Below are 26,847 nucleotides of genomic sequence, written 5' to 3'. Positions count from 1 at the left end.
TAAATGTCAGTACTAATACTGTGTTCCTATTGGTTCAAATTAATCGAATGACATTTTACATTTCTATTTTATTTATAAGTTTCTAAACTGAATCGTATTTTGCACGTTAATTTACAACAATTTAATGATATTTATTAAGTAATTTTACAATAGTTTATTGTTTGAATCGATTCATGAATGTCAGTATTAATGCTGTGTTCCTATTGGTTGAAATTAATCGATTGACATTTAAAGTTTGCTTTTGCGTTATTTATTGTTTTAATTCATAATTTATTTTGCTCGTTAATTTACAACAATTTAATGCTATTTATTAAGTATTTTTACATTATTTTATTAATCGAGTTTTTTGAATGTAATGCTGTGTTTCCATTGGTGAATATTTTACGCAAAATATTTTATGCTTATTTTATTCGTTTGTAGAAGATCTACTGCTTTTTCGAGTGTCCGTTGGATTTTTAACAAATTTGAACCGTCTTTTTATTCCCACAATGTGCCAAGACTGTGCATTAACGAGAATTAATTTTTATAAAAGTTTTAATAGTGACAGGTATGTGATATAAATTAAAGATTGAAGCCTGAAAAACAAATATTTCTATTTGTTTTACAGGCTTTAAACTTATAGGAAAAAGGTACGTGACGGCAGCTAACCAACGAGACCATCCGGAGACCCGGGAAGCCGCAGAAGTCTCTCTGACCATTCCTGGTGCAAGAAAAATTCCTCGACTTACAGTACTCCAGATAGCACTAACACTTTGCAGAGTGAATTCAGGTATGTCATGCGTTAGAATTTAATTAGAGTACCCTCCTCTATCGTGAGGGACCGATTTTAGATTGCTCGAGAGCCTCAATTAATTAAAAAGTGAGAAAATTGTCAAAATATAACTTTAACCTCAATGTGTCACTTATGAGATTTTTAGTTTTAATTTAAAAATACTTCTGCTTTATTTACAGGTTTGGCGCTTTGGGGACGAAAGGTTCGCGACGGAAACTAACCAAGGAAACCGTCCGGAGAGCCAGGGAAGCCGCAGAAGTCTCTCTGACCATTCCTGGTGCAAGAGAAAATTCCTCGACTTACCCAGTACTCCAGATAGCACTAACACTTTGCAGAGTGAATTCAGGTATGTCATGCGTTAGAATTTAATTAGAGTACCCTCCTCTATCGTGAGGGACCGATTTTAGATTGCTCGAGAGCCTCAGTTAATTAAAAAGTGAGAAATTAGTCAAAATATAACTTTAACCTCAAAGTGTCACTTATGAGATTTTTAGTTTTAATTTAAAAATACTTCTGCTTTATTTACAGGTTTGGCGCTTTGGGGACGAAAGGTTCGCGACAGAAACTAACCAAGGACCGTCCGGAACCCGGGAAGCCGCAGAAGTCTCTCTGACCATTCCTGGTGCAAGAGAAAATTCCTCGACTTACCCAGTACTCCAGATAGCACTAACACTTTGCAGAGTGAATTCAGGTATGTCATGCGTTAGAATTTAATTAGAGTACCCTCCTCTATCGTGAGGACCGATTTTAGATTGCTCGAGCCTCAGTTAATTAAAAAGTGAGAAAATTGTCAAAATATAACTTTAACCTCAATGTGTCACTTATGAGATTTTTAGTTTTAATTTAAAAATACTTCTGCTTTATTTACAGGTTTGGCGCTTTGGGGACGAAAGGTTCGCGACGGAAACTAACCAAGGAAACCGTCCGGAGACCCTGGGAAGCCGCAGAAGTCTCTCTGACCATTCCTGGTGCAAGAGAAAATTCCTCGACTTACCCAGTACTCCAGATAGCACTAACACTTTGCAGAGTGAATTCAGGTATGTCATGCGTTAGAATTTAATTAGAGTACCCTCCTCTATCGTGAGGGACCGATTTTAGATTGCTCGGGAGCCTCAATTAATTAAAAAGTGAGAAAATTGTTAAAATATAACTTTAACCTCAATGTGTCACTTATGAGATATTTAGTTTTAATTTAAAAATACTTCTGCTTTATTTACAGGTTTGGCGCTTTGGGGACGAAAGGGTCGCGACGGAAACTAACCAAGGAAACCGTCCGGAGACTCGGGGAAGCCGCAGAAGTCTCTCTGACCATTCCTGGTGCAAGAGAAAATTCCTCGACTTACAGTACTCCAGATAGCACTAACACTTTGCAGAGTGAATTCAGGTATGTCATGCGTTAGAATTTAATTAGAGTACCCTCCTCTATCGTGAGGGACCGATTTTAGATTGCTCGAGAGCCTCAATTAATTAAAAAGTGAGAAAATTGTCAAAATATAACTTTAACCTCAATGTGTCACTTATGAGATTTTTAGTTTTAATTTAAAAATACTTCTGCTTTATTTACAGGTTTGGCGCTTTGGGGACGAAAGGTTCGCGACGGAAACTAACCAAGGAAACCGTCCGGAGACTCGGGAAGCCGCAGAAGTCTCTCTGACCATTCCTGGTGCAAGAGAAAATTCCTCGACTTACCCAGTACTCCAGATAGCACTAACACTTTGCAGAGTGAATTCAGGTATGTCATGCGTTAGAATTTAATTAGAGTACCCTCCTCTATCGTGAGGGACCGATTTTAGATTGCTCGGAAGCCTCAGTTAATTAAAAAGTGAGAAATTAGTCAAAATATAACTTTAACCTCAAAGTGTCACTTATGAGATTTTTAGTTTTAATTTAAAAATACTTCTGCTTTATTTACAGGTTTGGCGCTTTGGGGACGAAAGGTTCGCGACGGCTAACCAAGGAAACCGTCCGGAGACCCGGAAAGCCGCAGAGTCTCTCTGACCATTCCTGGTGAAGAAATTCCTCGACTTACCAGTACTCCGATAGCACTAACAGTTTGCGAGTGAATTCAGGTATGTCATGCGTTAAAATTTAATTAGAGTACCCTCCTCTATCGTGAGGGACCGATTTTAGATTGCTCCGAGCCTCAGTTAATTAAAAAGTGAGAAAATAGTCAAAATATAACTTTAACCTCAAAGTGTCACTTATGAGATTTTTAGTTTTAATTTAAAAATACTTCTGCTTTATTTACAGGTTTGGCGCTTTGGGGACGAAAGGTTCGCGACGGAAACTAACCAAGGAAACCGTCCGGAGACCCAGGGAAGCCGCAGAAGTCTCTCTGACCATTCCTGGTGCAAGAGAAAATTCCTCGACTTACCCAGTACTCAGATAGCACTAACACTTTGCAGAGTGAATTCAGGTATGTCATGCGTTAGAATTTAATTAGAGTACCCTCCTCTATCGTGAGGGACCGATTTTAGATTGCTCTAGAGCCTCAGTTAATTAAAAAGTGAGAAAATTGTCAAAATATAACTTTAACCTCAAAGTGTCACTTATGAGATTTTTAGTTTTAATTTAAAAATACTTCTGCTTTATTTACAGGTTTGGCGCTTTGGGGACGAAAGGTTCGCGACGGAAACTAACCAAGGAAACCGTCCGGAGACCCAGGGAAGCCGCAGAAGTCTCTCTGACCATTCCTGGTGCAAGAGAAAATTCCTCGACTTACCCAGTACTCCAGATAGCACTAACACTTTGCAGAGTGAATTCAGGTATGTCATGCGTTAGAATTTAATTAGAGTACCCTCCTCTATCGTGAGGGACCGATTTTAGATTGCTCGAGAGCCTCAGTTAATTAAAAAGTGAGAAAATAGTCAAAATATAACTTTAACCTCAAAGTGTCACTTATGAGATTTTTAGTTTTAATTTAAAAATACTTCTGCTTTATTTACAGGTTTGGCGCTTTGGGGACGAAAGGTTCGCGACGGAAACTAACCAAGGAAATCCGGAGACCCGGGAAGCCGCAGAAGTCTCTCTGACCATTCCTGGTGCAAGAGAAAATTCCTCGACTTACCCAGTACTCCAGATAGCACTAACACTTTGCAGAGTGAATTCAGGTATGTCATGCGTTAGAATTTAATTAGAGTACCCTCCTCTATCGTGAGGGACCGATTTTAGATTGCTCGAGAGCCTCAGTTAATTAAAAAGTGAGAAAATAGTCAAAATATAACTTTAACATCAAAGTGTCACTTATAAGATTTTTAGTTTTAATTTAAAAATACTTCTGCTTTATTTACAGGTTTGGCGCTTTGGGGACGAAAAGTTCGCGACGGAAACTAACCAAGGAAACCGTCCGGAGACCCGGGGAAGCCGCAGAAGTCTCTCTGACCATTCCTGGTGCAAGAGAAAAATCCTCGACTTACCCAGTAGTGTTTTTTCGTGGCGTCGCCGGCAGATTTCGCAGATCCGCTTCTCGGTAACATCGCGGAGTTTAAAATAATTTTAAGTAGTACGTAATTCGAGTCACCGAATTGTGTATGGTCCGACATTTTCAAGGTATAATGTATTGTAAATTTTTAATGTACAATGCATCAAAAATTTTCCGTCCCACTTTAACAGACTGCGGACTGTCGGTTGTATATACTTTTAATATTTTCTGTGAGTACAACCGGTGTGGTTAAAAATTTTGATGCATTCTACATCTTTTATTTCAAAGCAATATAATATTAGTACAAAAAATACATGTAATGTATACAGGCGCGCGCCTGTATTTTAATTAAAGGTATTTAATTTATTAAATAAAGAAATTGTAAAAAAAAGCATGCGACTTGCCAATCTGCATAAATTTCGGCGGAGTTGGTGAGTTGTGCCGGTGACTGTAACATAAAAAGGAAAAGAATTATGTAGACATGCCAGTTAGTCAATAAGATTAATATAAAAATGTAAAGGTTTTCTTTTAATAAAGATTTTATTTAAAAAATTAATGCTTACCTAAAAGTTGCTCCGCCGTAGCAGGATGCCCCCCGGGCCTGCTCCTCCTCTCAGATGGGAGGTCGTCGTCGTCGTCGAGTCATCTTTTCGCGCACTGGAAACTCTCGCGAAATACTGTCATTAACCACTAACGCTATCACTCATAATTTAAATTATCACTCGTTAGTTTACATTATCACTCATAGTTTAAATTATTATTAAAACACGGCACCCCGTATTATAAACGAAAACGCGACACTGTACACTCACACTCACATAATATTCACCGCGCACTTTATTACAATACGCGTCGCACAATCCGGCGTAACGCGATCTCTCAAACGCAGATGCCAATTTCCCGAATTGCGTGCAGTAGCGCACGCACTATCAGTCACGTCTAACGAAACAGAAAACGACACTCCGCGAGGGACCGACGAATACTCCGGGCTGTACGACGATCCATTAAAAAATAAATTAAAAACGCGAATTACTATATCCCGAAAGCGCGAAACAATATTCCGATTACGAGAAAAGCGACCTTGTTTTGTAATAACTTAAACACGGCACCCCGTATTATAAACGAAAACGCGACACTGTACACTCACATTCACTCACATAATATTCACCGCGCACTTCATAACACTATGACTCATATTCACCGCGCACTTTATTACACTATCACTCATACCTAGTTTAAATTATTATAAAACAAGGAAAAATTGTTCGAATAGGAATTTAAAACTACTAAAATACGCATCGCACAATCCGGCGTAACGCGAATCTCTCAAGCAGCAGATGCCAATTTCCCGAATTGCGTGCAGTAGCGCACGCACTATCAGTCACGGCTAACGAAACAGAAAACGACACTCCGCGAGGGACCGACGAATACTCCGGGCTGTACGACGATCAATTAAAAAATAAATTGAAAACGCGAATTACAACCCGAAAGCGCGAAACAATATTCCGATCACGAGAAAAGCGACCTTGTTTTATAATAACTTAAACACGGTACCCCGTACTATATACGAAAACGCGACACTGTACACTCACACTCACTCACATAATATTCACCGCGCACTTTATTACACTATGACTCATATTCACCGCGCACTTCATAACACTATGACTCATATTCATCGCGCACTTTATTACACTATGACTCATAGCTTAAATTATTATAAAACAAGAAAAAATTGTTTAAATAAAAATTTAAAACTACTAAAATACGCATCGCACAATCCGGCGTAACGCGAATCTCTCAAGCAAAAGATGCCGTTTCCCGAATTGCATGTAATAGTAGTGACTGGCAATAATAGCATGACTCAATGCGGCAACGGCGACTAACGCGCGTAAGCTAGGGTGGAGTGCGTCAGGCCTTACCGCGGATCGCGTACGTGAGTCCTGAAGTACCGAAAGAAACGAGAAAACGAGAGAAAAGTTGGAGGAAGGCATCTTCATGCTCTGTTCTGTTCGCGACCGTGCGTGTGAGAGAGAACGCACGAATGATCGCTAAGAAATCATTAGAGGCGCCTATAATGATTTCTTAGCGATCACTCATCTTCTCTCTCACACACCGGTCGGCAGAACAGAACAGAAAGGCTGCCTCTCCAACTTCCCTCGTTCTGCGGTACTTCAGGTTCACGATCCGCGGTAACACCTCCACCCTAGCTCACGCGCGTTAGCGATGTCACCACAATGAGTCAAGTCATCATTGCCGGTCACTATACACTATTAGCACGTCTTACCAGACAGAAAATCGACACTCCGCAAGAGATAACGCGTACTCCGGCTGTACGACGATCAATTAAAAAATAAATTAAAACGCGAATTACTATATCCAGAAAGCGCGAAACAATATTCCGATCACGAAAAAGCATCCTTGTTTTATGATAAAATAACGTTCTCCGCGCACTAGATCACTCGCGGTATATTCACGACACTCCCGTTAAATCTTTAAACACGACCCTGAGACGTAAACGCGGTCTAACTGTCACTTTAATCCTTCGGTCGGTGTAACGAACGACACAAAACTTGCACGAAGCACCGGTATAAAACGCGCCGCGATATAAAATATTCCTACTGCGGTAGACACTCGCGGGATAGTCTACGACACTTCCTATTAACCTTGAATCCCGACACAAGAATCTAACTGTCACTTCAAACAAGGTCCACGTCACCTTGTTGCGCGGTCAAAAGTCGTCGGTAGAATGACCGCGGAAACTTCCCCCAACCCCTTCAATGTTTTCCCTACTATCGCGCGGGATATTCTTTACCCCCTTGTGTTACCCCCACCGGGAAGTATTCACTATCCTTTCTCTACCGTTATTCAAAACGCGCGACCACTTTTTTCGTTAAATTTTAGATTTCTGCACGAAGCATCGGTATAAAACGGGCCGCGATATAAAACATTCCTACCGCGGTAGACACTCGCAGGATAGTCCACGACACTTCCTATTAACCTTGGTTCGACACAAAATCTAACTGTCACTTCAAGCAAGGTTTACGTCACCTTGTTGCTCGGTCAAAAGTCGTCGGTAGAATGACCGCGGAAACTTCCCCCAACACCTACCATTTTTTCCCTATGTCGTTTCATGAATGTCAGTACTAATGCTGTGTTCCTATTGGTTGAAATTTATTGAGTGACATTTTGCACGTGTTTTTGGCGTTATTTATAAATTTTTATACTAAATCGTATTTTGCAAGTTAGTTTACAACAATTAATGCTATTTATTAATTATTTTTACAATATTTTATTAATCGAGTCGTTTCATGAATGTCAGTACTAATGCTGTGTTCCTATTGGTTGAAAATAATCAAGTGACATTTTGCACGTGTTTTTGGCGTTATTTATAAATTTTTATACTAAATCGTATTTTGCAAGTTAGTTTACAACAATTAATGCTATTTATTAATTATTTTTACAATATTTTATTAATCGAATCGTTACATGAATGTCAGTACTAATGCTGTGTTCCTATTGGTTGAAAATAATCAAGTGACATTTTGCACGTGTTTTTAGCGTTATTTATAAATTTTTATACTAAATCGTATTTTGCAAGTTAGTTTACAACAATTAATGCTATTTATTAATTATTTTTACAATATTTTATTAATCGAGTCGTTTCATGAATGTCAGTACTAATGCTGTGTTCCTATTGGTTGAAATTTATTGAGTGACATTTTGCACGTGTTTTTGGCGTTATTTATAAATTTTTATACTAAATCGTATTTTGCAAGTTAGTTTACAACAATTTAATGTTATTTATTAATTATTTTTACAATATTTTATTAATCGAATCGTTTCATGAATGTCAGTACTAATGCTGTGTTCCTATTGGTTGAAAATAATCAAGTGACATTTTGAACGTGTTTTTTGCGTTATTTATAAATTTTTATACTGAATCGTATTTTGCACGTTAATTTACAACAATTTAATGCTATTTGTTAAGTATTTTTACAATATTTTATTAATCAAATCGTTTCATGAATGTCAGTATTAATGCTGTGTTTCCATTGGTGAATATTTTACGCGAAATATTTTATGCTTATTTTATTCGTTTGTGGGAGATCAACTGTTTCCTCGAGTGTCCGGTTGGATTTTTTAACAAATTTAAACCGTCTTTTTTATTCCCACAAAGTGCCAAGACTGTGCATCAACGGAAACTAATTTTTATAAAAGTTTTAAAAGTGACAGGTATGGGTTATTGATTAAAGTTTAAAGTCAGAAAAACAAATATTTCTATTTGTTTTACAGGCTTTAAACTTTATAGGCAAAAGATACGTGACGGCAGCTAACCAACGAGACCATCCGGAGTTCCGGGAAGCCGCAGAAGTCTCTCTGACCATTCCTGGTGCAAGAGAAAAATCCGTTACCCAGTACTCCAGATAGCACTGACACTTTGCAGAGTGAATTCAGGTATGTCATGCATTAGAATTTAATTAAAATACTCTCCTTCATTGTGAGGGACCGATTTTAGATTGCCCGAGAGCCTCAGTTAATTAAAAAGTGAGAAAATAGTCAAAATATAACTTTAACCTCAAAGTGTCACTTATGAGATTTTTAGTTTTAATTTAAAAATACTTCTGCTTTATTTACAGGTTTGGCGCTTTGGGGACGAAAGGTTCGCGACGAAAACTAACCAAGGAAACCGTCCGGAGACCCGGGGAAGCTGCAGAAGTCCCTCTGACCATTCCTGGTACAAGAGAAAATTCCTCGACTTACCCAGTACTCCAGATAGCACTAACACTTTGCAGAGTGAATTCAGGTATGTCATGCGTTAGAATTTAATTAGAGTACCCTCCTCTATCGTGAGGGACCGATTTTAGATTGCTCGAGAGCCTCAGTTAATTAAAAAGTGAGAAAATTGTCAAAATATAACTTTAACCTCAATGTGTCACTTATGAGATTTTTAGTTTTAATTTAAAAATACTTCTGCTTTATTTACAGGTTTGGGGCTTTGGGGACGAAAGGTTCGCGACGGAAACTAACCAAGGAAACCGTCCGGAGACCCGGGAAGCCGCAAAGTCTCTCTGACCATTCCTGGTGCAAGAGAAAATTCCTCGACTTACCCAGTACTCCAGATAGCACTAACACTTTGCAGAGTGAATTCAGGTATGTCATGCGTTAGAATTTAATTAGAGTACCCTCCTCTATCGTGAGGGACCGATTTTAGATTGCTCGAGAGCCTCAGTTAATTAAAAAGTGAGAAAATTGTCAAAATATAACTTTAACCTCAATGTGTCACTTATGAGATTTTTAGTTTTAATTTAAAAATACTTCTGCTTTATTTACAGGTTTGGCGCTTTGGGGACGAAAGGTTCGCGACGGAAACTAACCAAGGAAACCGTCCGGAGACCCGGGGAAGCCGCAAAAGTCTCTCTGACCATTTTTGGTGCAAGAGAAAATTCCTCGACTTACCCAGTACTCCAGATAGCACTAACACTTTGCAGAGTGAATTCAGGTATGTCATGCGTTAGAATTTAATTAGAGTACCCTCCTCTATCGTGAGGGACCGATTTTAGATTGTTCGAGAGCCTCACTTAATTAAAAAGTGAGAAAATAGTCAAAATATAACTTTAACCTCAATGTGTCACTTATGAGATTTTTAGTTTTAATTTAAAAATACTTCTGCTTTATTTACAGGTTTGGCGCTTTGGGGACGAAAGGTTCGCGACGAAAACTAACCAAGGAAACCGTCCGGAGACCCGGGGAAGCTGCAGAAGTCCCTCTGACCATTCCTGGTGCAAGAGAAAATTCCTCGACTTACCCAGTACTCCAGATAGCACTAACACTTTGCAGAGTGAATTCAGGTATGTCATGCGTTAGAATTTAATTAGAGTACTCTCCTTTATCGTGAGGGACCGATTTTAGATTGTTCGAGAGCCTCACTTAATTAAAAAGTGAGAAAATAGTCAAAATATAACTTTAACCTCAATGTGTCACTTATGAGATTTTTAGTTTTAATTTAAAAATACTTCTGCTTTATTTACAGGTTTGGCGCTTTGGGGACGAAAGGTTCGCGACGGAAACTAACCAAGGAAACCGTTCGAAGACTTGGAAAAGCCGCAGAAGTCTCTCTGACCATTCCTGGTGCAAGAGAAAAATCCTCGACTTACCCAGTACTCCAGATAGCACTAACACTTTGCAGAGTGAATTCAGGTATGTCATGCGTTAGAATTTAATTAAAGTACCCTCCTCTATCGTGAGGGACCGATTTTAGATTGCTCGAGAGCCTCAATTAATTAAAAAGTGAGAAAATAGTCAAAATATAACTTTAACCTCAATGTGTCACTTATGAGATTTTTAGTTTTAATTTAAAAATACTTCTGCTTTATTTACAGGTTTGGCGCTTTGGGGACGAAAGGTTCGCGACGAAAACTAACCAAGGAAACCGTCCGGAGACCCGGGGAAGCTGCAGAAGTCCCTCTGACCATTCCTGGTGCAAGAGAAAAATCCTCGACTTACCCAGTACTCCAGATAGCACTAACACTTTGCAGAGTGAATTCAGGTATGTCATGCGTTAGAATTTAATTAAAGTACCCTTCTCTATCGTGAGGGACCGATTTTAGATTGCTCGAGAGCCTCAATTAATTAAAAAGTGAGAAAATAGTAAAAATATAACTTTAACCTCAATGTGTCACTTATGAGATTTTTAGTTTTAATTTAAAAATACTTCTGCTTTATTTACAGGTTTGGCGCTTTGAGGACGAAAGGTTCGCGACGGAAACTAACCAAGAAAATTGTCCGAAGACCCGGAAAAGCCGCAGAAGTCTCTCTGATCATTTTTGGTGCAAGAGAAAATTCCTCGACTTACCCAGTACCACAGATAGCACTAACACTTTGCAGAGTGAATTCAGGTATGTCATGCGTTAGAATTTAATTAGAGTACCCTCCTCTATCGTGAGGGACCGATTTTAAATTGCTCGAGAGCCTCAATTAATTAAAAAGTGAGAAAATAGTCAAAATATAACTTTAACCTCAATGTGTCACTTATGAGATTTTTAGTTTTAATTTAAAAATACTTCTGCTTTATTTACAGGTTTGGCGCTTTGGGGACGAAAGGTTCGCGACAAAAACTAACCAAGGAAACCGTCCGGAGACTCGGGGAAGCCGCAGAAGTCTCTCTGACCATTCCTGGTGCAAGAGAAAAATCGTCGACTTACCCAGTACCACAGATAGCACTAACACTTTGCAGAGTGAATTCAGGTATGTCATGCGTTAGAATTTAATTAGAGTACCCTCCTCTATCGTGAGGGACCGATTTTAGATTGCTCGAGAGTCTCAGTTAATTAAAAAGTGAGAAAATTGTCAAAATATAACTTTAATCTCAATGTGTCACTTATGAGATTTTTAGTTTTAATTTAAAAATTTTTCTGCTTTATTTACAGGTTTGGCGCTTTGGGGACGAAAGGTTCGCGACGGAAAATAACCAAGGAAACCGTCCGGAGACCCGGGGAAGCCGCAAAAGTCTCTCTGACCATTCCTGGTGCAAGAGAAAATTCCTCGACTTACCCAGTACTCCAGATAGCACTAACACTTTGCAGAGTGAATTCAGGTATGTCATGCGTTAGAATTTAATTAGAGTACCCTCCTCTATCGTGAGGGATTGATTTTAGATTGCTCGAGAGCCTCAGTTAATTAAAAAGTGAGAAAATTGTCAAAATATAACTTTAACCTCAAAGTGTCACTTATGAGATTTTTAGTTTTAATTTAAAAATACTTCTGCTTTATTTACAGGTTTGGGGCTTTGGGGACGAAAGGTTCGCGACGGAAACTAACCAAGGAAACCGTCCGGAGACCCGGGGAAGCCGCAAAAGTCTCTCTGACCATTCCTGGTGCAAGAGAAAATTCCTCGACTTACCCAGTACTCCAGATAGCACTAACACTTTGCAGAGTGAATTCAGGTATGTCATGCGTTAGAATTTAATTAGAGTACCCTCCTCTATCGTGAGGGACCGATTTTAGATTGCTCGAGAGCCTCAGTTAATTAAAAAGTGAGAAAATTGTCAAAATATAACTTTAACCTCAATGTGTCACTTATGAGATTTTTAGTTTTAATTTTAAAATACTTCTGCTTTATTTACAGGTTTGGCGCTTTGGGGACGAAAGGTTCGCGACGGAAACTAACCACAGAAACCGTCCGAAGACTTGGAAAAGCCGCAGAAGTCTCTCTGACCATTCCTGGTGCAAGAGAAAAATCCTCGACTTACCCAGTACTCCAGATAGCACTAACACTTTGCAGAGTGAATTCAGGTATGTCATGCGTTAGAATTTAATTAAAGTACCCTCCTCTATCGTGAGGGACCGATTTTAGATTGCTCGAGAGCCTCAATTAATTAAAAAGTGAGAAAATAGTCAAAATATAACTTTAACCTCAATGTGTCACTTATGAGATTTTTAGTTTTAATTTAAAAATACTTCTGCTTTATTTACAGGTTTGGCGCTTTGGGGACGAAAGGTTCGCGACGAAAACTAACCAAGGAAACCGTCCGGAGACCCGGGGAAGCTGCAGAAGTCCCTCTGACCATTCCTGGTGCAAGAGAAAAATCCTCGACTTACCCAGTACTCCAGATAGCACTAACACTTTGCAGAGTGAATTCAGGTATGTCATGCGTTAGAATTTAATTAAAGTACCCTCCTCTATCGTGAGGGACCGATTTTAGATTGCTCGAGAGCCTCAATTAATTAAAAAGTGAGAAAATAGTCAAAATATAACTTTAACCTCAATGTGTCACTTATGAGATTTTTAGTTTTAATTTAAAAATACTTCTGCTTTATTTACAGGTTTGGCGCTTTGGGGACGAAAGGTTCGCGACGGAAACTAACCAAGGAAACCGTCCGGAGACCCGGGGAAGCCGCAAAAGTCTCTCTGACCATTCCTGGTGCAAGAGAAAATTCCTCGACTTACCCAGTACTCCAGATAGCACTAACACTTTGCAGAGTGAATTCAGGTATGTCATGCGTTAGAATTTAATTAGAGTACCCTCCTCTATCGTGAGGGACCGATTTTAGATTGTTCGAGAGCCTTACTTAATTAAAAAGTGAGAAAATAGTCAAAATATAACTTTAACCTCAATGTGTCACTTATGAGATTTTTAGTTTTAATTTGAAAATACTTCTGCTTTATTTACAGGTTTGGCGCTTTGGGGACGAAAGGTTCGCGACAAAAACTAACCAAGGAAACCGTCCGGAGACTCGGGGAAGCCGCAGAAGTCTCTCTGACCATTCCTGGTGCAAGAGAAAAATCGTCGACTTACCCAGTACCACAGATAGCACTAACACTTTGCAGAGTGAATTCAGGTATGTCATGCGTTAGAATTTAATTAGAGTACCCTCCTCTATCGTGAGGGACCGATTTTAGATTGCTCGAGAGCCTCAGTTAATTAAAAAGTGAGAAAATTGTCAAAATATAACTTTAATCTCAATGTGTCACTTATGAGATTTTTAGTTTTAATTTAAAAATTTTTCTGCTTTATTTACAGGTTTGGCGCTTTGGGGACGAAAGGTTCGCGACGGAAAATAACCAAGGAAACCGTCCGGAGACCCGGGGAAGCCGCAAAAGTCTCTCTGACCATTTCTGGTGCAAGAGAAAATTCCTCGACTTACCCAGTACTCCAGATAGCACTAACACTTTGCAGAGTGAATTCAGGTATGTCATGCGTTAGAATTTAATTAGAGTACCCTCCTCTATCGTGAGGGATTGATTTTAGATTGCTCGAGAGCCTCAGTTAATTAAAAAGTGAGAAAATTGTCAAAATATAACTTTAACCTCAAAGTGTCACTTATGAGATTTTTAGTTTTAATTTAAAAATACTTCTGCTTTATTTACAGGTTTGGGGCTTTGGGGACGAAAGGTTCGCGACGGAAACTAACCAAGGAAACCGTCCGGAGACCCGGGGAAGCCGCAAAAGTCTCTCTGACCATTCCTGGTGCAAGAGAAAATTCCTCGACTTACCCAGTACTCCAGATAGCACTAACACTTTGCAGAGTGAATTCAGGTATGTCATGCGTTAGAATTTAATTAGAGTACCCTCCTCTATCGTGAGGGATTGATTTTAGATTGCTCGAGAGCCTCAGTTAATTAAAAAGTGAGAAAATTGTCAAAATATAACTTTAACCTCAAAGTGTCACTTATGAGATTTTTAGTTTTAATTTAAAAATACTTCTGTTTTATTTACAGGTTTGGCGCTTTGGGGACGAAAGGTTCGCGACGGAAACTAACCAAGGAAACCGTCCGAAGACTTGGAAAAGCCGCAGAAGTTTCTCTGATCATTCCTGGTGCAAGAGAAAAATCCTCGACTTACCCAGTACCCCAGATAGCACTAACACTTTGCAGAGTGAATTCAGGTATGTCATGCGTTAGAATTTAATTAGAGTACCCTCCTCTATCGTGAGGGACCGATTTTAGATTGCTCGAGAGCCTCAGTTAATTAAAAAGTGAGAAAATAGTCAAAATATAACTTTAACCTCAATGTGTCACTTATGAGATTTTTAGTTTTAATTTAAAAATACTTCTGTTTTATTTACAGGTTTGGCGCTTTGGGGACAAAAGGTTCGCGACGGAAACTAACCAAGGAAACCGTCCGAAGACTTGGAAAAGCCGCAGAAGTTTCTCTGATCATTCCTGGTGCAAGAGAAAAATCCTCGACTTACCCAGTACCCCAGATAGCACTAACACTTTGCAGAGTGAATTCAGGTATGTCATGCGTTAGAATTTAATTAAAGTACCCTCCTTTATCGTGAGGGACCGATTTTAGATTGCTCGAGAGCCTCAATTAATTAAAAAGTGAGAAAATAGTCAAAATATAACTTTAATTTCAATGTGTCACTTATGAGATTTTTAGTTTTAATTTAAAAATACTTCTGCTTTATTTACAGGTTTGGCGCTTTGGGGACGAAAGGTTCGCGACGAAAACTAACCAAGGAAACCGTCCGGAGACCCGGGGAAGCTGCAGAAGTCCCTCTGACCATTCCTGGTGCAAGAGAAAAATCCTCGACTTACCCAGTACTCCAGATAGCACTAACACTTTGCAGAGTGAATTCAGGTATGTCATGCGTTAGAATTTAATTAAAGTACCCTCCTCTATCGTGAGGGACCGATTTTAGATTGCTCGAGAGCCTCAATTAATTAAAAAGTGAGAAAATTGTCAAAATATAACTTTAACCTCAATGTGTCACTTATGAGATTTTTAGTTTTAATTTAAAAATACTTCTGTTTTATTTACAGGTTTGGCGCTTTGGGGACGAAAGGTTCGCGACGGAAACTAACCAAGAAAACCGTCCGGAGACCCGGGAAAGCCGCAGAAGTCTCTCTGACCATTCCTGGTGCAAGAGAAAAATCGTCGACTTACCCAGTACCACAGATAGCACTAACACTTTGCAGAGTGAATTCAGGTATGTCATGCGTTAGAATTTAATTAGAGTACCCTCCTCTATCGTGAGGGACCGATTTTAGATTGCTCGAGAGCCTCAATTAATTAAAAAGTGAGAAAATAGTCAAAATATAACTTTAACCTCAATGTGTCACTTATGAGATTTTTAGTTTTAATTTAAAAATACTTCTGTTTTATTTACAGGTTTGGCGCTTTGGGGACGAAAGGTTCGCGACGGAAACTAACCAAGGAAACCGTCCGAAGACTTGGAAAAGCCGCAGAAGTTTCTCTGATCATTCCTGGTGCAAGAGAAAAATCCTCGACTTACCCAGTACCCCAGATAGCACTAACACTTTGCAGAGTGAATTCAGGTATGTCATGCGTTAGAATTTAATTAGAGTACCCTCCTCTATCGTGAGGGACCGATTTTAGATTGCTCGAGAGCCTCAATTAATTAAAAAGTGAGAAAATAGTCAAAATATAACTTTAACCTCAATGTGTCACTTATGAGATTTTTAGTTTTAATTTAAAAATACTTCTGTTTTATTTACAGGTTTGGCGCTTTGGGGACAAAAGGTTCGCGACGGAAACTAACCAAGGAAACCGTCCGAAGACTTGGAAAAGCCGCAGAAGTTTCTCTGATCATTCCTGGTGCAAGAGAAAAATCCTCGACTTACCCAGTACCCCAGATAGCACTAACACTTTGCAGAGTGAATTCAGGTATGTCATGCGTTAGAATTTAATTAAAGTACCCTCCTTTATCGTGAGGGACCGATTTTAGATTGCTCGAGAGCCTCAATTAATTAAAAAGTGAGAAAATAGTCAAAATATAACTTTAAGTTCAATGTGTCACTTATGAGATTTTTAGTTTTAATTTAAAAATACTTCTGCTTTATTTACAGGTTTGGCGCTTTGGGGACGAAAGGTTCGCGACGAAAACTAACCAAGGAAACCGTCCGGAGACCCGGGGAAGCTGCAGAAGTCCCTCTGACCATTCCTGGTGCAAGAGAAAAATCCTCGACTTACTTAGTACTCCAGATAGCACTAACACTTTGCAGAGTGAGTTCAGGTTTCTAAGTTAAATTTCAGACTAAAATTCGGTTTATTTAAGTGTAGTAGAGTGTTCTAAATACAATTGAATTATTCTGTTAACTGTAAATAATTTTTTATTTTAGATTTTTGGTGATTGGTGTTCTGCGAGGGTCACAGAGGTTTCACTGCATTTGAACAAGTTGTGAAAATAGTTCTGCGTTTTCCTCGAGTGCCCAATTGGATTTTTCATTAAATTTAAACCTCCCTCTTGCTGCCCAAAAAGTTCCAAGGCTCTACATCGACGGGAACTATTTTTTATAAGTGTTTTAAAAGTGACAGGTATGTGTTTTAGGTTAAAAATTGAAATATTGATAATTAAATTATTTTCAGTCTTTCAAGTTGAATTTTTAAGTTAATTTTAGTTTTGTTGAGTGTAGTAGAGTGTTCTGATAACAATTTAATATTATTTCTAACTGTAAATTAATTTATATTTTAGTTGGCTGGTGATTTGAGTGCAGCGAGAGTCGCAGAAGTTTCACTGTGCTTGTACAACTTAACAAAAAAGTTCTGCTGATTTCTGGACGGTCCCGTTAATTTTTTATATAATTTGTAGCCTCTTGCTGCATAAAAAGTGCCAAGGCTGTACCACAACGGGTGGAGTGTGCGTCTATACGAGCACTGTCGCAAGCTCCATCGGTGCCGCTTATATAGCGGTCCTTATCGCATCTGACTCTCGCGAAAGCTCTTATCTTTCGCAACGCCTGGTGGCCGCGGCTGTTATCAGTCGGGCCCGTAGCTTTTCTCCCACCAAGCTTCCGGGCCTTCCGGCATACGTTCCTGTATGCCGGGCTGCCTATGTCGTGGTGCGCCGAGTGCCAATTTTCCGGATTGTTATCTCGGCCGCCACACCGATAACTATTTTTTATAAGACTTTTAAAAAGTGACAGGTATGTGTTTGAGGTTAAAAATTGAAATATTGTTAATTAAATTATTTTCAGGCTTTCAAGTTGAATTTTTAAGTTAGTTTTAGTTTTGTTGAGTGTAGTAGAGTGTTCTAATAACAATTTAATATTATTTCTAACTGTAAATAAATTTATATTTCAGTTTTCTGGTGATTGGAGTGCTGCGAGGGTCACAAAAGTTTCACTGGACTTCTACAGCTTGTAAAAATAGTTCTGCGTTCTCCTCGAGTGCCCCGTTAGATTTTTTATCAAATTTGAACCTTCCTCTTGCTGCCCAAAAAGTTTCAAAGCTCTACATGGACGGGAACTATTTTTTATAAGTGTTTTAAAAGTGACAGGTATGTGTTTGAGGTTAAAAGTGGAGATATTGTTAAATTAATTTTTTTGAAGCTTCTTAGTTAATTTTCTGACTAAAATTCGGTTTATTTAAGTGTACTAGAGTGTTTTAAATACAATTAAATTATTCTCTTAACTGTAAATAATTTTATATTTTAGATATCTTGTGATTGCAACGCGTGGAGGGCCACAGAATATATTGCTGTGCTTCAGGATTTTTTAAAAAGTGTTTTGGTGCATCCTCGATTGTCCTGTTGGATTTTTCATTAAATTTGAACATTTTTTTTGCTGCCCAAAAAGTTTCAAGTCTGTGAATTGACGGGAACTATTTTTATTAAGACTTTAAAAAAGTGACAGGTACGTGTTTGAGGTTAAAAGTAGAGTGACTCTTAAATTAATTATTTTCAGGCACTCAAGTTCAATTTCTAACTTTAATTCTGTTTTATTTAATGTATTAGAGTGTTTTAATTACAATTTAATATTTGTTTTAACTGTGAATGAATTTATATTTCAGTTTGCTGGTGACTGGAGAGTTGCGTGGGTCAGAAAAGTTTTCCTGTGCTTCTACACATTGTCAAGAAAGTTCTGCTGCTTCCTTGGCCATCCTGTTGGATTTTTTATCAATTTTGAAGTTCCTTCTTGCTGCCCAAAAAGTTCCAAGTCTGTGAATTGACGGGAACTATTTTTATTAAGACTTTAAAAAAGTGACAGGTACGTGTTTGAGGTTAAAAGTAGAGTGACTCTTAAATTAATTATTTTCAGGCACTCAAGTTCAATTTCTAACTTTAATTCTGTTTTATTTAATGTATTAGAGTGTTTTAATTACAATTTAATATTTGTTTTAACTGTGAATGAATTTATATTTCAGTTTGCTGGTGACTGGAGAGTTGCGTGGGTCAGAAAAGTTTTCCTGTGCTTCTACACATTGTCAAGAAAGTTCTGCTGCTTCCTCGGCCATCCTGTTGGATTTTTTATCAATTTTGAAGCTTCTTCTTGCTGCCCAAAAACTGCCAAGTCTGTACATCAACGGGAATTTTTTTTATTAAGAGTTTTATAAGTGACAGGTATGTGTTTTAGGTTAAAAATGTAGAGTTATTTTTAAATAAATGATTTTGATTTTTTTAAGTTAAATTTTTGATTAAATTTGGTTTTATTAAGGGTAGTAGATTGCTCACATTATATTTCAATAAGTTTTTTAACTTTAAAATCTTTATTTCAGTTGTCTTGTGATTGGAGTACCTGGAAGGCCGCAGAATTTTTACTGTGATTTATACTTGGTGAGGGGGATTTCTGCTGCTTTTTCGAGGGTGCCGTTGGCATTTTATTACAGTTTTTTTATTCTACTTTTGCCTTACAAACTCTGAAGCTCATAAGTCAACGGAAAATATTAATAATTTAACTTATAAAGTAACATGTATGTTTTATAAATTTAAATAAAAATCTTTTAAAGTTAATGATTTTGAATGTTCTAAGTTAATTTTTTGATCCTAATTCGATTTTATTAAAACTAGTAGAGTGCCCACGTTTTATTTAAATAATTATTTTAATTTTAAAATACATCGAAAGAGGTTAGAAAGATCGATGTATTTCGGTGACGGTAGCGCCGGGAGCATTTGGTAGACGGATATTTCCAGAACTACCAAAATCGATGCTGATATATATATGTCATCATCGATTTTGGTAGTTCCGAAAAATTCCGTTTACCACACGTTATTAGCGCTTTTGTCGCCTCAAATACATCGATTGTTAGGTGTAATTATTCATTCGGGTATCTTGGGTAAGAAACCACGACGTGTATTTTGCCGTAAGGTTATGGTCGCAATGGGTGCAGCGGACAATTCCGTATGTTTTTCACTCATAACTGAAATTATTTCTATTCTTATCTCCTAAATTATCGCCGTTTCACGAACGGCGTGTGAATTGCAATAAAAATTAATGTATTAATTCGTATACGATATTTGCTTTGTTGACAATACGGTTGTTCGTTTTTGCCACGTATTCCGAATTACTGAAATCATATTTTAATGGAATATTTACTTGCAATTACGGAAGAATTACCGGAACATATTTTCTCTTAATTCTGTTTTCTGCTTTATATTTATTCAGAATTTTTAATGTAAAAATTATAATTTGCAATTTAATGCTTAAAAAAAAAATTTTTAATCTGCATAGATAAATTATTGTTACAAATGTACAATTTTTTATAATGTAAGCTTTTTTAAATTATTTCTATATACATATTTTGTTAAAAGGTGTTTGATACATTTTTACAGGTCATAAAAATCAATAAGTGGGATGGCTCAGCTGTGAAAAATGCCTTGGATGATGCAGTTAAGGATGTACTTACGAAGAAATATAATTATTTGGAAAATTTTGCTCTTCTTGATGGAAGACTTTTCCTCTGTGGAATTGCTGTTACAATAGCTATAGTAGCATTGTTATGTGATTACATGTATCCATTTCCAGCTTCTAAGCCTGTCTTAATAGCTTGTGTCTCATTTTATTTTCTTCTAATGGCACTTTTAACTTTGTATACTACTTACAAAGAAAAAGGCATATTTGTAGTCGCAGTTCAAAGGTAAATATATATATGCAACTTTTCTAAGAAATAAAATAAGAAATTGAATGGTATTAAATATAAAATGTAAATTTATAGCAATAGAATTATAGGATGTATTAGATTTATAAAATTGTGAAAAATATCGTAATTATTTTTGCTTTCAGAGATCCAGCAGGCTTCAATCCTGACATGATTTGGGAGGCAAGTTCCTATTTAAAAAAGTATGACGACAAGTATAATTTAGTATTGTCAGTCAAAAGCGTGTCTGTGGGTGTTATTAATGAGACGAGTGTAACCAAATCTGTTGCAAATTTCATCGACGTTAACGGCGTAGTGATACCCGAATTGATAGAAGCTGTAGTTACGAGCATGCATGACAGTCTGACGTCGCAACGCAAGGACAAGTAGCAGCATTCCAACTCGTAATCAGTAAAGTTTTCTTTCCTTTTTTTTTTTTTTTACTATAAAATTATATGTATTTGCTATGCGTCACAGTTCTTTGACTGTATAACAAGAATATACAGTTTTCACATTTTCAGTCTGATATAACGTAGAAATAACAAAGAAAAAAAAAATAATTTTTATTTGTATATGGTAATTAATTATATTCGACACTTAAAATGAAAATGGATATTACAATTTTTTTATTTCAAATGCACAAGCGCTTATCACTTATTTGTGATTAGTTTGTAGCGGCGTTAATTAGCGGAAATGAGAACAAAAAGCTTGCTGATGCAGAAATTGAAACACTCGCGCCATATCAGATGGGAATTACGTTTTGACGCACCACGCGACACACGTTTAATCAGCGGGGCATGATGCGCACAAAATAAATAATCCAAATCTTTGTATGAATCACGATGACGATATGTTTGAATAGGTATTTTACTTTGAATTGGCGGATGTTTTATTTAAATGTTAAATAGGCAAAATAACGCAAATGCACAAATAGCATTATGCAGTAATAATTCGTTGCAGTTTTTTTTACATATATTACGATTTATATTTATTAATACTTGTGCTTACTTCGTTAATATTGCTCAATATCATCTGTCTTTGCATAATTTATTGGGGGAAACATTTATTGCAATATTTTATACCGCACGTATTGGCGTAGCCAACACGACGTTGCGATTTAGCGTTTAGTTTAATATCGTTGAAAAAAGAAAAAGAAAAAAAAGTGGTTTTTCATGCAATCTCCCAATGATAAATGACCGTACTTCTGATATTCCCATTATTTATATGTTTTCACCAGGGTACCTGCATAAGCTCAAAGTAGACCGAGCATTATGCAGGACGAATACAAATATACGCTATTGAATTGCTTAACAATTACAATTTTACATTTTTCAATATTCTCATTTCAATAATTTTACCATCCATCACTCAATCTCCTGTCCTCTAATTCCAAGCAGGTTCGCTGAGACGACTGAGAGAGAAAAAAGAAGGCATCGATTCAACCCACGTTTCGGCGTAAAACACGAGCACGATGAGGCGTGAGTCAAAGTCAGCATTGTCAGTATTCGCATTCAGTGGTGCGATGTACATACATGCGTATATGTACGTACATGTATGTGTGCCATGCCATTCAGCATTGCCGTCGTCATTGTCGTATCGTCGTCGGTTAGGATGGCGATAAAAGAGATCGACGAGGCTGTTTTCTGTTAGTACCCGCGTGTTCTTCGCGGCGAGCAGTACATGGTAATTCACTTTGTACTTGTAAAACTTCATCTCCGAAGAACCAGTTTTTAAAGGGAACGCGATTGTTGTGTCTGTACGTCTGTACTCGGTACGTTTATGTTTGTTAAATAGAGACCTGCCATTAAGTCGGATTTAAGCGCAATTTGTTTAACGATTAAGTGTAACTGAACTAGACCTACATTCAAAAGACGTAGCGTTAAATAAACCGGTTGCATTGAAGTTCTAGGATTTACCAAATATTATTTAATTACGTTTCTAGGTTGGACTTGGTATTAATTGATTGTTCTCATTTGCATTTTGATTGTCCTAAAAAAATATTTTATTATTCAACAATGTCATAAGTTGATCGTTTATATTAACATAATATTGAAAAATATTTTATCCAAGAGTGAGTTGTGAAGTCTTATTTTATATAATAAATTATTTTATACATTAACACAAATCAGAGAAAATGCAGAACGCAAAACATGGTAAACAGTTCATGATCATCTTACTTTCACATGTGACCTTCGGGATAAAATCAAATTCAGTGTGGAGTAATTTTTAGAAAATACAGGGTTTTTTTTTTTTTTTTAAATAAAATTGAAAGTTTTAAATTGAGAATTTTACACGAAATATTAAATAAAAGTGAATCAATATTGAGATATATATATTTAATTAGAATAAATGGTATGGAATATTAGTATTATATATTATTAATATATATTTATTTTGTTCCTAGGCTTTATGACTATCAATTTTAAATTATATATAATTATTATTTATTTAGTATAATGTGAAATTAAGAAGAAATTGAAAAATAATTATATATACATACATCTGTACATCCTACGTACACACACACACACTCACACACTCACACGTGTGTGTGTGTAGACATTTATGCATCATTTGCGATAAGTAAGAAAAAAAAAAAAAACTGGCTCAATTGATAGTAATTGTGAAAATAACTTACGTTGTTTGACTTTCAAGCGGGAATTCCAGATATTAGAAGCGTCACTATTCGATGTAAATTAAAATGTGTCAGCACAGTACTCAATAGAGAATGCATTGTTGCGGGACATTACGTAAAAGTTAATTAAAAAAAATCTTATTTTACTATTTTTAAGCTTTTTTTTTCTTATTTTTATGTCTAACGTAACATTTTAAATAATGGATATCCTAAAAAATAAATTAATTTAAAGTTGTAAAAAAAGGTAATTAAACATTGCACAGCGGTTTAGAAGTGAAATTAATATACTGCTAATTAAAATATGAATAATTAATTAATACAATTGAAGATAAACTAAAAATTAATTAGCAGAAATTTATACTTATCAGTCTGATTACCACGTATTCAGTGCAAATTTTTATTTTACGTATATTTCCTGCTTGCAGATATTTCTATCAAATTATTTCCTGACTTTTATCTTCGTAGTTCTATCTGTCTTCATAATTAGCCAGATGTATTTGGTGTAACTGATTACGTTATTTTCGAATTAATTTCGCTTGACAATATGTGGCTCTTATTCCTCACGTGGTGAGAATGAATGGCCATTTGACGAAATATTGCAACTGCATGTTGTAATGTTTCTGCAGCGTATCTAAATTTAACGTAACTAATACAAGGTGTCTTTTTTCCAGATATCCAAAAATATGGTTACAGTACAGTTATTGTTTGGTATTGTGGCTTTGGCTTGTGGTCAAAAAATCATATACCCAGATGAATATCTCAAGATGTCGGTTGACTTTGATCAAGTTTCAGTACCTGCTGATTATTCCCCGTTACAAGCGGCGGCTCCTTCTGCCAGTTACCAGTCTGTTCAAAATGATCAACCGACCAATGATAGATCTGCAGTGCAATTTAATATTGCAGAAAGACAATTTTACTCTACGACACCTCATGAACCGTTAATGCCTGCAGCAAGTCCAACAGCAAGCCCGCAACCCATGCCAGAAACTTGGAACGATCGTGTACGTTATTATTCGGTTATTTGCCCAGCTGTGATTTCTTCCTCCCTCCTCCTTTCTCTCTTCCTCTTCCTTTTTTTTTTTTTTTTCCTCTAGAAACTAATTGTTTATAAAACTGTTAATGAATAAAAGAAAAAAAAAAAAAAATATATATATATATATATATATATATATATATATATATATATATATATTATATGTTTACTATCAATTACAGGTGAACAATATTATATCCAGAGGAGTCACAAAATTTGCTTTGGACTTGGATAGAACACTGTACAAAACATCAGGCACATCAACCAGTCGACGCGAGAATACCATTTTTTCTCCGCTAAGCATATCTGTCGCCTTGTCATTAGTTCTGTTAGGCTCTGCTGGCAAGACATTCGATGAAGTTACTCGTATACTCGGCTTAGAAACCGGGGTCGACATATCTCAGCATTCGGAGATCGTTCATCAGATGTTTGGTCAGCTCTTAGCTGTCATGAATCGTAGGGTTGAAGGTAGTAATATGCCACGCCTGAGTTCTGCCAGTGGTATATTTGTCCAAGTAAGCTGAAATATATTTTTATTTATGATATATAATTTATATGATTTAAAAATAATTTCCAACAATTACAACTATAACAAAATATTGAGGTCAAATTCGTGTTTAGTCAAATTCAATTACTTAATCTTTTAATTAAAAGACTTGACGTACTTGTAACTTATATTTTAGGAAGGATATCCGATTCGACCAGAATTCAAGTCAATCAGCGAGAGGGCATACAACAGCGAGGTAATAAATTTAGATTTTCGAACAAAAAGCAGGCAAGCTCGAGACACAATAAACGCCTGGGTGAAGCAACGAACAATGGAAAAAATTGATAGTATATTGAACGAAAACCCGGATGCGTTAACTACTGTGATTCTTTTGACCGCGCTTTACTTCAAAGGAGAGTGGAACCAGCATTTTATGAAAACTATGACGCGAAAGTATGCTTTATTTTAATCAATAGGATTTAAAAATAATTTTATTTTTATTATTTTGATGATTATAACATTTCTTGTTGCAGGAAACAATTTTTTATAGAGCCAAATGATACAGTTGAAGTAGATATGATGTATAACGGAGGTGGTTTTTCTTTTTACGAAGACAAAGAAATGGGTGTTAAAATTGTGGCTTTGCCTTACAAAGGCTTGGAGGTAAACATTTAATAATACTAATTATATACCTTTTGTTTTAATTTAAAAAGTGGCGAATAAGGCAAAGTAGTTAAATTTGTAACATATTTTTGAAAATTCTATACATATGTAACAACATAAAATTTATGAGAATTTGCTTTTTATTTCAAGACGTCTATGTATGTACTTCTGCCGAACGCAGAAGGTGCCGCTGCATTGAAGAATTTCCAAGACCATCTGACGCCTGAAAAGATCCAATATTTAATAGACAATACGAAAAATGAGACTTGCATCATCGGTCTTCCCCGTATGAAACTTTCGAGCACATTGAATTTGAACAACGTGCTTAACCATCTAGGCTTGCATACATTATTCGATCCCAAGACTGCGGATTTAAGCCTCTTGTCTAATGGATTCGGCCAAGGATCGCAGGTACCAATTGCGTCGGTTTCGCAACCACAAGCTGCACCAATTTCCCAAACATTGCCTACGTTTATTCCACAAGCATCGTCGCCTGTGCCACGGCAAGTTCCAACAGACGAATTAATTTTCTCGCGATTAGGAAACACTGAAGACGAAAAGTCTGGGGTAAAGAAGAATTATTTTACGTACGATGACAAGAAACGTGGAATCACCGTAGAGCAATGGGACTCGGGCTTTAATATTCGTACAATCGGGAGAACGCGTCGCAACGCACGCAGTAAGAGACAACATAACGCCACCAAGTCTTCGCGTGCGACATACGTTATGGGGAACGATAATATACTGAATACTGAAAAGGCCACGTTAAAAGTTAACGATGCGATTACAAAATACGTTAGTCTAGAAGAGAACAAGTATCGCTTTCAAAATGTCAGGGAAAAAAGCAATAGAAGAAAACGACAGAGCCGACCAATAGACGAAAATTTTTTAAGATACTTAAAGACTCAAAATTTACCTTTTTACGGTGTGGATAATCTGCGAAACAGTGCGAATCTCGTAAATCCAGGCTTGTACGCCACCGAGATCCTGCACAAAGTATTTATGGATGTAACAGAGACAGGAACAGAAGCTGCGGCAACGACCGCAGTACTTTTGCGTCGAGATGGTAATCAGAAAAAATTAATTGCTAATCGACCCTTTATGTTTTTTATCAGACATGATCCGACAAAGCTCGTTCTCTTTTGGGGAACTGTGAACGTTCCGACTCCAAGTTCTACTGTTGTCAGATAAAATGTGCTTTCAACATTTCCTGCATAGATCATATCATATCTATCCAGAATATTCACTTTCCTATTCTCGTATTATATGTTTCTTATACTTTTTTTATATACATATTTATATCTTTGTCTCTTAATTCGAACAAACGTGATTATTTTATGACTTTTTATTACGTTATATACATGTGTACTATATTTTGCATTACGTACTATAATAATTTACCTTGCCGTTCAATTTATCACGATGGCAAGGGTTTTTTTTTGCAATATCTTTGTTTTATTATTTAATTTCATATTTGTAAAAAAAAAAAAAAAAAACTCCCACCATTTTAATAA

General features: G+C 36.8%; 2 protein-coding genes and 1 long non-coding RNA gene across 7 annotated transcripts; 2 read left to right on the top strand and 1 right to left on the bottom strand.

The window, feature by feature from the left end:
- Positions 1-4,572: 4,572 nt before the first annotated feature.
- On the bottom strand, positions 4,573-5,032 carry LOC139102504 (uncharacterized). The gene is made up of 2 exons (XR_011545707.1): positions 4,757-5,032; positions 4,573-4,641 (listed from the first exon to the last, which is right to left on the bottom strand). It is a non-coding gene; the product is annotated as an uncharacterized lncRNA (long non-coding RNA).
- A 14,610-nt stretch (positions 5,033-19,642) lies between these two features.
- Spase25 (Signal peptidase complex subunit Spase25) lies at positions 19,643-22,008 on the top strand. Of its 3 annotated transcripts, none has more exons than XM_070657212.1 (4): positions 19,643-19,779; positions 20,211-20,515; positions 20,662-20,926; positions 21,913-22,008. In XM_070657212.1, exons 1-3 carry the CDS (start codon positions 19,750-19,752, stop codon positions 20,903-20,905), a joined length of 579 nt encoding a protein of 192 aa, XP_070513313.1. In that variant the 5' UTR covers positions 19,643-19,749; the 3' UTR covers positions 20,906-20,926; positions 21,913-22,008. The 3 variants fall into 3 exon arrangements, with proteins under 3 accessions (XP_070513313.1, XP_070513314.1, XP_070513312.1); XM_070657213.1 differs by lacking the exon at positions 21,913-22,008 and adding an exon at positions 21,184-21,829; XM_070657211.1 differs by lacking the exon at positions 21,913-22,008 and having other exon boundaries at positions 20,662-21,829.
- A 77-nt stretch (positions 22,009-22,085) lies between these two features.
- On the top strand, positions 22,086-26,778 carry LOC139102968 (iripin-2). Of its 3 annotated transcripts, none has more exons than XM_070657202.1 (6): positions 22,086-22,198; positions 23,822-24,151; positions 24,366-24,698; positions 24,867-25,123; positions 25,204-25,333; positions 25,484-26,778. In XM_070657202.1, the coding sequence occupies exons 1-6, from the start codon at positions 22,196-22,198 to the stop codon at positions 26,522-26,524; spliced, it is 2,094 nt and encodes a 697-aa protein (XP_070513303.1). In that variant the 5' UTR covers positions 22,086-22,195; the 3' UTR covers positions 26,525-26,778. The 3 variants fall into 3 exon arrangements, with proteins under 3 accessions (XP_070513303.1, XP_070513304.1, XP_070513305.1); XM_070657203.1 differs by having other exon boundaries at positions 22,131-22,286; XM_070657204.1 differs by lacking the exon at positions 22,086-22,198 and adding an exon at positions 23,504-23,717.
- Positions 26,779-26,847: the final 69 nt, after the last annotated feature.

The sequence above is a fragment of the Cardiocondyla obscurior genome, linkage group LG05 (assembly GCF_019399895.1).
Source record: "Cardiocondyla obscurior isolate alpha-2009 linkage group LG05, Cobs3.1, whole genome shotgun sequence".
NCBI lineage: Eukaryota > Metazoa > Arthropoda > Insecta > Hymenoptera > Formicidae > Cardiocondyla > Cardiocondyla obscurior.
Note: the sequence above shows the minus strand (reverse complement) of the source record. Positions and strands in the feature narration are given on the sequence as shown.